The following is a 15,853-nucleotide window of genomic DNA, read 5'->3' on the forward strand; positions in this document are numbered from 1 at the left end:
CATACTCTGCCTGCCCTATGCTCCCTGTGTGTGTCATACTCTGCCTGACCTATGCTCCCTGTGTGTGCCATACTCTGCCTGTTCTATGCTCCCTGTGTGTGTCATACTCTGCCTGTTCTATGCTCCCTGTGTGTGTCATACTCTGCCTGCCCTATGCTCCCTGTGTGTGTCATACTCTGTCTGCCCTATGCTCCCTGTGTGTGCCATACTCTGCCTGTTCTATGCTCCCTGTGTGTGTCATACTCTGTCTGCCCTATGCTCCCTGTGTGTGCCATACTCTGCCTGTTCTATGCTCCCTGTGTGTGTCATACTCTGTCTGCCCTATGCTCCCTGTGTGTGCCATACTCTGCCTGTTCTATGCTCCCTGTGTGTGTCATACTTTGCCTGCCCTATGCTCCCTGTGTGTGCCATACTCTGCCTTCCATATGCTCCCTGTGTGTGCCATACTCTGCCTGCCCTATGCTCCCTGTGTGTGCCATACTCTGCCTGCCCTATGCTCCCTGTGTGTGCCATACTCTGTCTGTCCTATGCTCCCTGTGTGTGCCATACTCTGCCTGCCCTATGCTCCCTGTGTGTGCCATACTCTGCCTGCCATATGCTCCCTGTGTGTGCCATACTCTGTCTGTCCTATGCTCCCTGTGTGTGCCATACTCTGCCTGCCCTATGCTCCCTGTGTGTGCCATACTCTGCCTGTCCTATGTTCCCTGTGTTTGCCCTGCTCTGCCTGTGGAACATAAGCGTGGTATTTGTTCTGGGTGTTTGTTACCATTTGAAAATTGTTGTTAGGGACCATAAGGTGTTTAATCATGTGCTGGGGGAGGTGCTGCGTTATCCACGGGGAGGATGAGGAATATGGATTTAAGGATATCCCTGCAGTGAGCACCAACCATTTGGTTTTTGGTGTACTACCACAATTAATGTTGATATAGTCTTATGGTTACATGGATGTGGTTAAAGTGGGTGTGGTTTGAAAACAGGGAGTGGTCAACAATGGCTTCCTTTATCAGCCCTCCACCTTGTATCCAGAAGAATTTCTGGCCCTCGGTAACAAAGAAGTCGGACAGCACTGCATTAGACAATGTGAGGCACTGTATCAAATGCTTTAGCAAACTCCAAATAGATCACATCTACTGCACCCCCACTGTCTAACTACTGCACACCACTGCTCAACTACTGCACGGTCCAACTACTGCACCCCTCTGTGCAACTACTGCACCCCACTGTCCAGCAACTGCACCCCACTGTCCAACTGCTGCACTCCACTGTCCAACTGCTGCACCCCACAGTCTAACTACTGCACCCCACTGTTCAACTACTACACCCAACTGTGAAACTACTGCACACCACTGTCCAACTACTCACCCCACTGTCCAACTGCTGCATTTCAGGGTCCAACTACTGCACCCCACTGTCCAACTACTGTCAAAAGACTGCACCCTACTGTCCAAATACTGCACCCCACTGTCCAACTACTGCACTCCTCTGTCCAACTACTGCACTCCACGGTCCAACTACTGCACCCCACGTTCCAACTACTGCACCCCACTGTCCAACTACTGCACTCCACTGTCCACCTACTACACTCGACGGTCCAACTACTGCACTAGACTGTCAAACTACTGCATTCCACTGTCCAACTACTGCACCCCATGGTCCAACTACTGTACGCCACTGTCCAACTACTGCACTGCACTGTCTAACTACTCGCCCCACGGTCAAAGTACTGCACTGTCCAACCACTGCACCCCACGGTCCAACTACGGCATCCCCATTGTCCAACTTCACAATTAAATTTGTTTGACGTGATGTGCAGTCCTAAACAACCATTGATAACTTGTCTACTACTGATAGAAAACATACAGACCTTTATTTGGCAGCTCTGTTATACCACTTTAAGTACAGGTATGGGATCCATTATCCAGAAACCTTTTATGCAAATATAATAATATAATATCCACATTTTTAAAAAAAATTTCCTTTTTCTCTATAGTAATTAAAAAGTAGCTTGTACTTGATCCAAACTAAGATATAATTAAGGAAGGAAAACCAGATTATTGGGGTTATTTAATGTTTACATGATTTTCTAGTTGACTAGTATGAAGATCCAAATTACGGAAAGATCCGTTATCCGGAAAACCGCAGGTCCCGAGCATACCTGTACTTCATTGAGTATACCATATGGCCCCATGGCTTGTGTGGTGTTTATACAAATGGCCTGTAGATGTCACTGTGCTCAAGACATACTGTGCATACTTCCTGTCAGCTTAAAAGTGAAAGTTAAAGTTACAGTTGTGTAATGCCTGCATGACAGTGCTAATAAAGCACTGTTATACTCTACTCATCCTCGGCTACCCAAAACATAACAGCTTGGAGACATTAGTTTTGGTTACAGGTGAAGTAAAACCTCCTGACTAATATTTTTCTCTTTCTCCAATGCTTCCCAAGCTAAGTTGAGGAAGCTGTTTGTGATGTGTTTATGGAGGGGTCTGATGGGTCTGTGATGTGGTTTATTTGCCATTTAAAAGTGTAAGTAATATATCCTGTGTCAGTCACTGTTAACTCTATTAAGCAAATTTGCTCGGGGATAGATCAGTGTTGTCTCAGGACTCCAGTCTACATCCACAAAAACATGGCCATGTCATGCTTCCACCATTCCTAGTTCTAGTACAGGACCCTTCTATCCCCTTCATGTACTTCCTGATCACCTCACAGGACACTTTGTCTCTCATTTACCCCTTGTGTACTTCCTGATTTCGTCGGGGGACACTTTCCCCCACTCTCTCATTTGTTGTAAGGACTTCTTTGTAACCTTAGTGTGTAATTCTTTGTAGAATCTCCCACTTTTCACTGGGTCTCTGTACTACACTCCCTACATAAGGGGTCATTTGATACCAGTGGGGCCATCCTAGTCCTCCCACTCCTCTACCCCAGGTTAACACAGTTTTGATCAGTGGGTACCATCATCATTCACCCCTGAGGGGCCTGGCCACAGCCCTTTAGCAGTAAAGATCTGTGTCTCCAAAGATGCCCCAGTAGCTCCCCATCTTCTTTTCTGCTGATTCACTGCACATGCTCTGTGCTGCTGTTACTTACTGAGCTTAGGGACCCACTCACAATATACAGTACACATAGAATAGAAATGTCACAATATAAGGCTGATTAGTAATTAATACACATAATCACTACATGGCAGCACAGAAACCAGTGCAATTAGCATGAGAATTGAATAATCAGCAAACCTGTAGCATCAGCTTATATTACAGCCAGGGAAGCTCATTTTCTGCTGGATAATTAGTGACGAGCCCTAAGCTTAGCTTCTCAACAGCCAATCAGAGCCCACTGAGCATGTGAGTGTCACAGACACTTTCCAAGATGGTGACCCCCTGTGACAAGTTTGAAGTCCTGGATCATTGCTGCTATTGACAAGCTCAAACTTTAGGCTCGTGCAATAAGTTCAATCCACACATGAGGGTATTTTTATTGGGCAGGGGAACACGCTTTGGTGTTTGCCTAAAATGCACCTGCGATTGCTTTCAGCCAACTGTGTCTCCGGTGCTACAGGCGGGCGCAATTTTATTGTCCACTCACTGCTTGGGTCTGGAATTTGTGAATAAGTCCTGTGGTTTCCCGCTTCTGTTTAGAGTGAAATTGTTTGGGCTTTTTTTTTTATATCAGTGTGTGCATTTTCCAATTGTTACTAGTATTAAGTTACATTTTATATTTCTCTTGTGGAATGGATATAACTGCTGTCTCTATCGTCATGCCACTGCCCCAACCCACTATCATTAATGTATAACTCACATTTATTTCTATCCAAGTGCGTAACATTGCATTTATCAACATTGAACCTCTGTTGCCAGTTTGGTGCCCAGTTTTGACAAATCACTCTGCAAACTGGCAGCATCCGTAATGGAACCTATAGTTCTGCACAATTTAGTATCATATTGGAATGCAGGATTCAGTTTGGGATTCGGCCAGGAATAGGACTTCTTCAGCAGGTTTCGGATTCGGCTGAATCCTTCTGCCCAGCCGAACCAAATCCAAATCCTAATTTGTATATGCAAATTAGGGGCAGGGACGGAAATTGCGTGACTTTTTGTCGCATGTTTTCCCCTTCCCAGGATTCAGGTTCAGTTCGATATTCAGCTGAATGTTTTGCGAAGGATTTGGGGGTTCAGTTGAATCCAAAATAGTGGATTCGGTGCATCCCTAGTTTTATCATCAAAGATAGAAACAGGACTTTCATTGCCCAGTACTTTAAGTACTTTCATTGCCCACATCCAGGTCATTCATAAACAAGTTAAAATGCAAAGGGCCAAGGACAGACCCTTGAGGTACTCCACTAACAACACTGGTCCAATGTTCCATTTAACACCCCTCTTTGTAATCTATCCTTCAGTCAGTTTTCTGTCCAATTACAAATATCACATTCCAGGACAATTTAACCATTAACCTTTTGAGTGGAACTGTATCAAAAGCTTTAGCAAAGTACAAGTAGATCCCATCCACTGCCATCCCAGAGTCAAGGTCTTGCAAGATCTATTGTTCATAACAAAAAATCAAACTAACCAAAAAGTAATTTTCTGAGCACACGTGATCACATGTTTTATTGTATACAGTGGAAAAAAGATCAGGTTTATGTCAATGAATAATCAGCCAATCATTATTTTTTGTAGGTGAGAAATCACTCTCACTTTCAGTGCTTTTGTTCTTATTCCGTATATGAGAGGATTAAGTAGTGGAGGAAAGACTAAGCCAATTACAGAGAACAGAATGTGAAAAATAAGAGCAAGGTTAATGCTCTCTAGTCTGTATCGGATAAATATAAAAAGGGTTCCTATCAGGAAAATGGAAAAATTGAGTACATGGGTCACCAGCGTGTGAATGGCTTTCTTACCAGCATTTCTAGACACCTTGAGGCAGATGAGAAGTATCCTAAAGTAGGAATAAGCTATGGTTAAAATGGTGCCAGTTAAGTAGGCTGTAAACACAATGGTCCCGTATAACTTATTTAAGGAGTTATTAACACACGACAAAATAAATATGGACATGTAATCACAAAGAAAATTGTTAATGTAAGACCCACAAAGAGGCACTCTGGAAGAAATAAGAAGTAAGAGGGCAACAATGATGAGGCTGAAGATCAGAGATCCTGCAATGAGTTTCAGAGCAGTCTTATTGGTCATTATGGTGGCATAGTGCAATGGGTGGCACACGGCTACATAGGTGTCATACGCCATGATGGTGAACGTGGAGATCTCGCAGTAGGTGAAAAGGGTGGCACAGAAGGACTGAATGAAACAGGCAGCTCTTGAGATGACTTTGGATGATAAGAACAAGTCCAGTATTAACTTTGGGAGGAAGCTCGATGCCCCAAATATCCCATTTAGCATGAGATTTGCGATGAGTGTGTACATGGGCTCATGAAGGCTTTCATCAACAAACACAACAAAGATAATGAATGAACTAAAATTCAGAATGAGTAGGTAGGTTACAAGCAGAAAAGTACAATACAGATATTTATAATGTTCCATCTCCCCAATGCCAAGGAGGATAAAACTGGTGCTGGTGTTGAACACATTCTCCATGTTTTGCTTGATCCTGTCCCCTCTGAGGCTCAGGGCAACCAAAAGATCTAGAGTAAAGTAGATTTCTGTTTTATCAGTCCGTTGTAAACCTATGGGTTGCTCAGTAATCCCTTGAGTGTTGCTCTGTTTCATGTGAAACGCTGATTAGATGTCTCCTATAATTACAATAAGCACATGTGGGTGCCCTATAAATACTTTCTCATCTGTAAATTACAACCCCAAGCCTCCTGTTTGTTAAAATCCCCCTGGAAAGAACCTGCACTGAATTCTCAGTGGGGAATGAATAGATTGACACAGGTAATGAGGAACACAGAAATATGTATCCACTAATTAGAACTCTAATGGAATTCTTCTAGGAATTTGAGTGTGGCAATTATATAAATCATACAGTGGAATGTATATTTTTAGTGTTTATTTGAAGCTCTTATGCAAATTAAACTGGGTTGCAAGAAGAAAAGGGTGATTATCTGACAAGAGGGTCCCTAAAATGTTATTGGACACCAAGATAACCAGAACTTGAGGGTATCTCAAAGAAATGGAAGCATTTAGGGAAATCATTCACTAAAACTTAAATTAATCTCAGTTTTTTATGAAAATCAACTCCCTTACACTAATTGAACTCATTTATCAATATTTCTCCGCGAAAAACTCACGAAAAAATCGAGTATCAATTTGTATTGTACAATAGACCAAGATTTGTGAAAAGGCCACCAAGGCCCAGGCCTTGGGCAGAAGAAGTTGTTGGGGCAGCATGCTGCTCTACCACACCCACATTGGTTCTGAAATACTGGGGATGCGCATTAGATACCAGGACCGTAACTAGGGGTAGGCAGAGTAGGCACATGCTTAGGGCGCCAGGCACATACTTTCTCTGCCTTCTACCCCATGTCTGGTCCCCCCTCTGCTCTGTGCCAGAGCATGTCTCATTTTTGCAAATACTTCTGTTTGTGCATGTGCGTAAGGCATCTATTCTCGCTTGCTCAAGCCCAATCAGCCCATGCATTAATCCCTGTTGTTCCGGTCCCAATGAAAATTTGTGCAAATAAAGGGGAGGGGATGGGGGCGATGAATGGCAGGTGGCTTAGGGGTGCCCCCTATTTACATCCGGCCCTGTGATTGATGCTCTGAAAACTCAACCTAATCAAACTTTTAACTGTGAAAATACAACTTTTTTCGAACTATAGGACGAAAACCCGCACATAAGGCTAGATTCAATACAATGAAAAAAGGGTTTATCACGTGAAAACTCATGGAGATTCAATTTGAGATGTAATTCGATTAAGCAAAACTGATCTCATGGTTTATCACATCAAAGTTCTATTGAAGTCTATGGAACTGAATTTGGAGAATGATTTTTTCTCCTCAAACTGAGCCTCATTCATGAGTTTTCACACGATGCACCACAAGATAACTTTTTCTCAATGAATTGAATCCGGCCCTTTATGGGATCATCCAGCGCAGATCACAATGTCAAGAAAAATCTTCAGGGACATCATGATCCTTTTTAGCCACTCCTCTTGAAGGCCAAAGTCTTGTATATTTCAAATATATTTTACAAAATATAATTCAGTATGCCATAGAGTTTTTTCATATAACTATTTAAGCGCATTGGTGCTTATTACACCTCAAAATCCAACAATATGGGGCATTTAATATATATATATATACATGAGAAGCAATGGAACACACCGTAGACTCAGATACTACCTGGGTGCCAGCACACAGATAAAAACTTCACATCACCGAATGATATGTGCACATATATGGTGATGTGAAGTTTTTATCTTTCAATACAGAATTTAAGCATTAACAAGTGAGTGCTGTCCATCTTTTCGTCTTTACATATTATGGGAAGCTAACCGGAGCATCCCGAAGGACGAGCACCACATCTACATTCTCTCAAGCGTGATTGCTGTTACTAACCTTTTTGTATATATCTATATATATATATATATATATATATTTATGTATTATTTATTTTTTAACTATGATGATGAGCATTGGGGCACTGATTGGTTACAGAGTACACACTCCCACTCCTTGTCACTTCCCTTTTGGCGTGCAATGGGGGTATTTAAGTTTGTTTGGTGGTATGCACAATTTTTTTGTTCCTGAAGACGGCTCCAGCGGTTTGAGCCGAAACGTTGAATAAAAGGTTTTCTATTTTTGTATAAAGACCTGTTGGTGCGGTTTTTCTCTCTTGCCTATATATATATATATATATATCAAGGGGAAGTTGTGCTCACCACTATTTTTTTTAAATCCATTAGGCGGGGGTGCAATGAGGGTGTGACCACAAAATACATATAGACAAATACAAGATTCCTCTGCACTCAACCCATTATCAATATATTTAAGACAGAGACATTTTGTGCTACTGCTACTGAAAAATGCCTTACCCTTTAAACAAAACAGGGATTGTTTGTCCATATATTGCAATATATTTAAGCTGAACAACTACGTCACACTCATCCCATATCTGGCCAGTCCTACGCTCAATTTTCATCTGATTCATTAAGAATTCTATTGCTTCATTATACATTTTACAAAGGGACTAAGTTTTACCTGCAACTTACTTGCTGCTTTCAAAGTAAAACTCCCAAACTTGGCTGCCCTTTTATTAGACACCAGTGGGATCACCTGACTATAGCTGGGAAGGGTGGGAGCTACAACATGGAGCTGGTCACTGCTCCTGTATAACTATAACAAACAAGGGAAAGTTGTGCTCACCACTAGTTTTTAAAAACCATTAGGCGGGGGTGCAATGAGGGTGTGACCTCAAAATACATATAGTCAACTACATTGAATTCTTAAGGAATCAGATGAAAATTAAGCGTAGGACTGGCCAGATATGGGATGACTGTGACGTAGTTGGCCAGCTTAAATATATTGCAATATATGGACAAACAATCCCTGTGTTGTTTAAAGGGTAAGGCATTTTTCAGTAGCAGTAGCACAAAATGTCTCTGTCTTAAATATATTGATAATGGGTTGAGTGCAGAGGACCTCTTGTAGTTGACTATATATATATATACGACAAAATATTGACTCCGTCACAAAATATTTGACCAAATACTGAATCAAATACTAATTTGTATAGTCAAATATGAATCAAATCCCCCCCCAAAAGCCTTGAATCCTGTGAAAAAATCTCTCACTTTAAATTAGTCCAGTGCTCTTCAGTCTCTTGATTTTGAGGGTTGGAACTTTAAAAATGTCAACATCAAGGGTTTTTACATGTTTTTCCGAGAAAAGCCAAACATTTACTCTAAAACTGGGACTTTTTAGTGCCATAGACAGCACTCACTTACCTGTCCCCACTACCTGGGCTACCATCAGTAATCATGGGCCCCATACTACTATTTTATCAGTCACTCTCCCCACAATCCAAAATCATTAGCTCATTGGTCACTTGGTCCCTGACAAAATTGGATGAAGTTATGAGGTTTATAGGCAATGTGGGTGAAACAATATTGACAGCAGTCCTTGGCTGCTCTCTCCTACTTTGAATCTGGAAACTAGAACCATTGCACATGCTATGAGATAGTAGGAACTGAGCACAAGCAGCAGGGGACATGGTAATGGAGGAACTTGTGCCTACCCCAAAAATTGGCGGAGATTCTGGGACATTAGGAAAATGTTTTCCTACTACAGACGAATAAGAAAGGGAAATGGGGGTTGGGTGCTTTGAAAATCCCTCCTCAAACACATTGCTCAAGGACCCTTGTGGAGATAGAGGTGATATATCAGGTTTATTTATACATCAAGAAAGGTCAAATGGAGATCAACATAGGAAGCCCTGTATGATTAGGGAAGAGAACTGCTGTACAGGCACAGGTACATCTCTCTCTATACACCCCACTTTGGGACACATTACAATGAAAGTACCCACTTACCGGGGATGGGGTTGGTAACTGAAGACATTTATGGGCATATATGTCCCTAGGGGACAGTGGAACAAAAACTTGATCTGTTGGAATTTTCAGTAGAAAAGTAAAATTGATCTACATATCCCAAAATGCAAATGTTAGTAATTTAGATAAAATTATTAGGCCAGCACTTTGCTTAAGTCTTTCCTTACCATGAATACTTCCCCTCATCTATGAAATCTACATCCCGTACTTGGAAGTGTTGTCCCCCTGCGAAATTTTCTAGTTTCCCACGTTTCTGATGCCCGAAAAACTGCATATTTTTTTAAATGATAACATTTACAAATTATGGGTACCAATATGGCACCCTCCCAATACTACAAAGTGGTCTGGACTGTACAGCAGCAAAATATCATTAAATGGTATTGACAATTACACTTTTTCTTTGGCCTGTGACAAGTTTTCCCCTAGATGAGCCTTTAGCCTTAAAGGGGTTGTTCACCTTCAAATGAACTGTTAGTACAGTGATCCCCAACCAGTAGCTCGTGAGCAACATGTTGCTCTCCAAACCCTTGGATGTTGCTCTTAGTGCCCTCAAACCAGGTGCTTATTTTTGAATTCCAGTCTTGGAAGTTAGTTTTAATTGCATAAAAACTAAGTATAGTGCCAAGCAGAGCCTCCTGTAGGTTGCCAGTCCACATAGGGGCAACCAAATAGCCAACCATAGCCCTTATTTGACACCCCCAAGGGACTTTTTCATGCTTGCGTTGCTCCCCAACTCTTTTTACATTTGAATGTGGCTCACGGGTAAAAAAGGTTGGGGACCTCTGTGTTAGTATGATGTAGAGAGTGATATTCTGACACAATTTTCAATTGGTTTTCATGTTTTATTATTTGTGGTTTTTGAGTTATTTAACTTTTTATTCAGTAGCTCTCCAGTTTGCAATTTCAGACACCTGGTTGCTAGGATACAAATTCCCCTAGCAACCACGCCTTGGTTTGAATAAGAGACTGGGATATGACAAGGAAAGAAACTGAATAGAAAGATGAGTAATAAAAAGCAGCAATAACAATAAGGGGCACATTTACTAAGGGTCGATGTGAAATTTCGAAGTAATTTTTGGGTACTTCGACCATCGAATAGGCCAAATTCGACTTCGATTCGAATTGGAAAAACTTTGAATATTCGACCATTTGAAAATCGAAGGACTGTCTCTTTAAAAAACTTCGACTTCGACACTTCCCACCTTAAACCTGCCGAATTGCTATGTTAGCCTATGGGGACCTCCTAGAACCTACAGCTAACATTTGTCTAATAGGGATGGGTGAATTTTTTCGCCTTGTTTCGCTGAAAAAATGATGCCCATAGACTTGTATGGCGTTGTGCGTCAAAATAAAATGACGCGCGGCAAATTTCGTCATAGACTTTAAAGGGCGTCAGTGACATTTCGCGGCAGCGAATTTATGGCGAAACGAAACCGGTCAAATTTGCCCATCCCTATTGTCTAAGTTTTTATAAGTCAAAGTTTTTTTTTTGAGAATTGTTCGTTCAATCAATCGATTAAATCATTCGAATCGAAGGATTTCATCGATCGAACGATTTTACTTCGATCGCATATGGCCATATTCAATCAAAAAAAACTTTGACTATCGAACTATTGCAATTTGAAGTTTTTTTCACTTCGAAATTCGACCCTTAGTAAATGTGCCCCTAAATGTGTAGCTTTACAGAGCATTTGTTTTTTTAGATGGGGTCAGTGACCCCTATTTGAAAGCTGGAAAGAGTCAAAAGAAGAAGGCTAATAATTAAAAAACTATAAAAAAATGAAGAAAAGTTGCTTAGAATTAGCCATTCTATAACATACTAAAAGTTAACTTAGAATAGTTATGTGGGTTCTTTAGAATATACAGTACAAAAGAAGTATTATTATCATTAACAAAAAGAAATGTATAAAAAGGAATAATCACCAAAAATAACACAATCCTTAATAAATACACAGTAAGAAATATGAAAAATCATTGTGAATATTACCCTAACAGACACACAATTAAAAACCTCCCAACATTTTGGAAACAGAAAGAGGGATGAAAAGGTTTGGCACGTGGAGAATGGCGACATTTTTGACACACTCATTTTTTGGCCACACCCCCTAATTATCATGTTTATTTTACAAAATCTGGCAGGTTATGAAAGTTTGAACACATTTTCCAGTTATTACAGTTTTGCTAATGACGGTGAATTGCCCTTTCAGCTGCAAGTCAGTTTCCCCAAGAGACCTGCTTATCTTAAATTGTTACAACAGTATCTAAAGTGCACCTGCTGAGTGTTCTGGGCTCTCTGCCAAAAGCCAATTAAGTTTCAGAAACTTTCTGGCTGTTCAGTGTAGGAGATCAAAGAGAAAGTTGTCAAATTTTTTGACTCATCTTATCACATTTCAAACTCTGGACTGCGGGTTGAGCTGTCAAAATCGGGACTGTCCCACAAAAAAACGGGACAGTTGGGAGGTATGCAGTTACTTTCCCTTTCACTGTTTTCATCTCTAATTTCTGGTTTCTCTGCCTTCTAATTCCTTGGGCAGAGATCTGAGCAGTCTCTTCTGTTCTCTGGCTCTCTGGCTGGCCCTCCAGCAACTATTTTTCTCTTGCCGTTTTCTTCTTTTTTGCACAGTTCCCACCTATTTTTTTTATAGCTACATCTATTTTAAAAAATGCTGTAAAATTAATCAGCACTTAAAGACAATGTTTAATGACCTCCCAGCAAATAAAACTCCAGTTTACTCTTTAGGACAGTAGTTCCCAGATGGTGTGACTTGGTGCAGTGCCAGGGGGCTCAGTCTGAAGTCCAGTCAGGGTGAGATTTGGGATAAATGTTAATCTGCTTTCCTAGATAAATCTGGAAGCCCAATATGACGGCCAGTTATATTTTTTGGTTGAACTCTTAATTTATGCCCTATGGCTGACTTAATGATACACCTACAGTTTCCTCCTTCCTTCCATCTGTAACCTTGAGCAAAGATAGGACCTCCAACAGGGCTTGGCCTAAAATATCTCACAACCACAGGATTAGGGTAATGCACATGCAGAGATTTCTGGCCACCACATATAAAGTAGCCCAAAGGTGCATTGCTTTATACCTTCACAATGACCTTAACAAATATATGATTTTCTTCCATTTCTTGTAGCTTTGCCAAAAGCTTATAACCCAGGTCCACTACCCAGTGAATGGAGTGGGTGAACAGACAAGCAGCGAGTGAGCCTTTTACACAGTAACTCACTCACCTAGAGAAATTCTGGAGACACTTTTGTTGGGGTGCAATGGAGCAACATTGGGATTTATCTATACTGGGATGATAATATTGTTATGATATCATTGTGAAGGTATTGTGTTATACTGCCATATATACCCACCAGGTAATTTGCAATATTAGACATAGAAACATGTTTGTATAAGTACAAAGAAAACGTTTATTAACATGATACAGTTCATCAGTTTGAAACATAACTCAACATCTCTGGTTCCAACTCTCATCTGAACACACCAATTCCTTCTAGAAACCCCAGTATCATCAACTCAAAATTATCTTCAGGTCATACAGATCTCATCTTCAACTTCAATCAGCAGCTCACACACAAAACTTTTATCTTCTCCCACTTACAAACCAGGAAGCATCTCCTGCCCAACTATCACTTGAGAAAGGAACCCATGGTCCACAGTGACCTTCTCTCATAGCCAGGATATTGCCCCGGGGGGTGTGTCCCAGCCCTTTTCCATTCCAGCAGCTGTTCTGAGGGCAACAACATATAATATAAAGAAAGGCAAAGTGTGGGCGATCAGAAATATTTATTAACTTTCAGTTTTTCTAGGTGTGAAATCACTTTAATTTTCAGTGCTTTTGTCCTTATTCCATACACAAGGGGGTTAAGAAGAGGAGGAAAGACTGAGCCAGTTATAGAGAGCAAAATGTGGAAAACCAGAGGAAGGTTAATATTTTCTAGTCTGTATCTGATAAATATGAACAGGGCTCCTATCAGGAAAATGGAAAAATTGAGTAGGTGGGTCACCAGCGTGTGAATGGCTTTCTTACCTGCGCCTTTGGAAATCTTAAGGCAGATGTGAAGTATCCGCACATAAGAATAGGCTATGATTAACATGGAGACCATCAGATAAGTAACAAACTTGACTGTGCCGTATAATCTATTGACAGAGCTGTCTACACAAGACAGGATAAAGATGGACATGTTATCACAAAAGTAATTGTTAATATGAGACCCACAAAGAGGGAGTTGGGCAGAAAGAAGGACACTGACCAACACAAAGGTGACATTGAAGACCACAGAACCAACAATGAGCTTCAGGGAAGTTTTGTTGGTCATCAGGGTGGGATACCGTAATGGGTGGCACACGGCTAAGTAGGTGTCATACGCCATGATGGTGAAGGCAGCGATTTCAAAGTAGCCAAAAATTGTAACACAGAAGGACTGAATGAAACAGGCAGCTCTTGAGATGACTTTGGATGATAAGAACAAGTCCAGTATTAACTTTGGGAGGAAGCACGATGCCCCAAATATCCCGTTTAGCATGAGGTTGGCTATGAGAGTGTACATGGGCTCATGGAGGCTTTCATCCAGCAAAACCACAGAGATGATCAGGGAGCTAAACAGCAATATGAGTAGGTAGGTGACAAGCACAAAGCCACAGTACAGATATTTATAATGTTCCATCTCCTCAATGCCAAGGAGGATAAAACTGGTGCTGGTGTTGAACACATTCTCCATATTTTGCTTGTCGTGCTCAACACTAGATCGCGGCAAATAGGGATTCAAATTGGACTTGGTTCCCTATATATATATATACTTTACCACATTCCCAGTGCAAGTCAGAATATTCCCAGCAGGCAGCAGTGCACTGAAGCAGATGGAATGAGAGCTGGCAGCTGCTGAATGTTATACATGGAAACCTTTGTACTGCCCAAATCGATATGATACATTACAGTCTGTGCTGTTATCATTGAATCATTTATATTACACTACCGGTGGATGCCTGAAATATGACTTTCATTTACCCAATAAGTGAATTGTAGAAGAAAAAAACACATCTTATAGTTTATTCTGAAAAATTTCATTTTACAATTGCCATATATGATAGGAAAAGTCACTGGGAAAAGGGATATTAATTATTAAAGCATCACTTTGAAATTAAAACATTCGTTTTTTTCTGATATTTTTCTGATATTTTTTAAAAACAAACTGTAGAGGAATCAGAAAGTCAGGGTTGGACTGTGCTTACGGTACATCAAGAAAAAACCGTGTGGCCCCACTGATCCAGGCCAGGTCCCTGCTGTAAATTTTGGGTGCTCCTCTCCATCCCCGATTGCATCCAGCGACTTGAATTTTTTTCGAGATTTATTAAAGCCTCATACTGCAAAAAGTCAGAATCTGAAAATCCGCCATCTCAGACCTGACGAGGTTGTGTATAAGTCAATGGTAGAACCTGGTATCTGGTCTCACTCCGAATCACTCATATTTGGCCCATACAGCGAGTACCAGAGAAATGTCACAATTGTAAATACTGTAAGTTTTAAAGATGTCATTGTGCATTACATTTCATCCTTATTCATGGATCTCAGGAACCCTACTTCCTTTTGTACCTTTAGGGAGTTATTTACTAAAACACTAATCTATCTGCTCGGACTTCTTGGGGAAAAATCGAAAACGTGAATTTTTCGAGATTTATTAAAGCCCAATGATACAAAAAGTCTGAATGACTATAAAGATTTTCATTCATCCAGGTCATGGTATATCTAGTATAGGTCAATCTAAAAACAACTGGACTTGCTGAGTAATTCATTGATTACTCAGCAAGTCCAGTTGTTTTTAGATTGACCTATACTAGATAAAAAAAGTCTGAATCCGAAAATCCGTCATGAGTATAATAAATATGTAAAAGTCAATAGTAGAGGTCCCTATCCTAATTGGAAGTTATCGGGGTCTGCGCTGGGTTTAGCCCTGAAATACGATCATTTCATGCTTTTCAGGCAAAAAACGGAAAACATGGTACGATTGGATGTTTTGTAAGATTTTTTCGTGTTTTCAAAAAAACTGATTAATTTGAGCTTTTTAAATAATAAATAAATAATAAATTGAGTATGGTAGTTTGGTCGTGTTTTTTTTTTTTTTAAATAATGAGATAAAATCAGATTTTAATAAAAAACCCAAGATTGTACACAGACAAGGGAAAAGTCCTAATTTTGTACATAGTGCCCTCTTGGTTCCTGGATTCTGAACATGACAAGAAGTACCTATAACAGGGAATGGTCACTCTACTTTATACAAGTCATTTTTCTGGGATCTTTCATTAATAGAGACCTCTGTTTTATGGTTTATGTTATAATTATA

At 40.5% G+C, this 15,853-nt stretch overlaps 2 protein-coding genes across 2 annotated transcripts; both read right to left on the reverse strand.

The window, feature by feature from the left end:
* Window positions 1-4,652: 4,652 nt before the first annotated feature.
* LOC108705413 (olfactory receptor 51L1) lies at window positions 4,653-5,591 on the reverse strand. Its single transcript, XM_018242287.2, has one exon. It carries the CDS (start codon window positions 5,586-5,588, stop codon window positions 4,653-4,655), a length of 936 nt encoding a protein of 311 aa, XP_018097776.2. The 5' UTR covers window positions 5,589-5,591.
* Window positions 5,592-13,288: 7,697 nt separating this feature from the next.
* Window positions 13,289-14,236, reverse strand: LOC121399763 (olfactory receptor 52E2-like). The gene has a single exon (XM_041581325.1). It carries the CDS (start codon window positions 14,231-14,233, stop codon window positions 13,289-13,291), a length of 945 nt encoding a protein of 314 aa, XP_041437259.1. The 5' UTR covers window positions 14,234-14,236.
* Between the last annotated feature and the right edge of the window lie 1,617 nt (window positions 14,237-15,853).

This window comes from Xenopus laevis, chromosome 2L (genome assembly GCF_017654675.1).
Source record: "Xenopus laevis strain J_2021 chromosome 2L, Xenopus_laevis_v10.1, whole genome shotgun sequence".
Taxonomy (NCBI): domain Eukaryota; kingdom Metazoa; phylum Chordata; class Amphibia; order Anura; family Pipidae; genus Xenopus; species Xenopus laevis.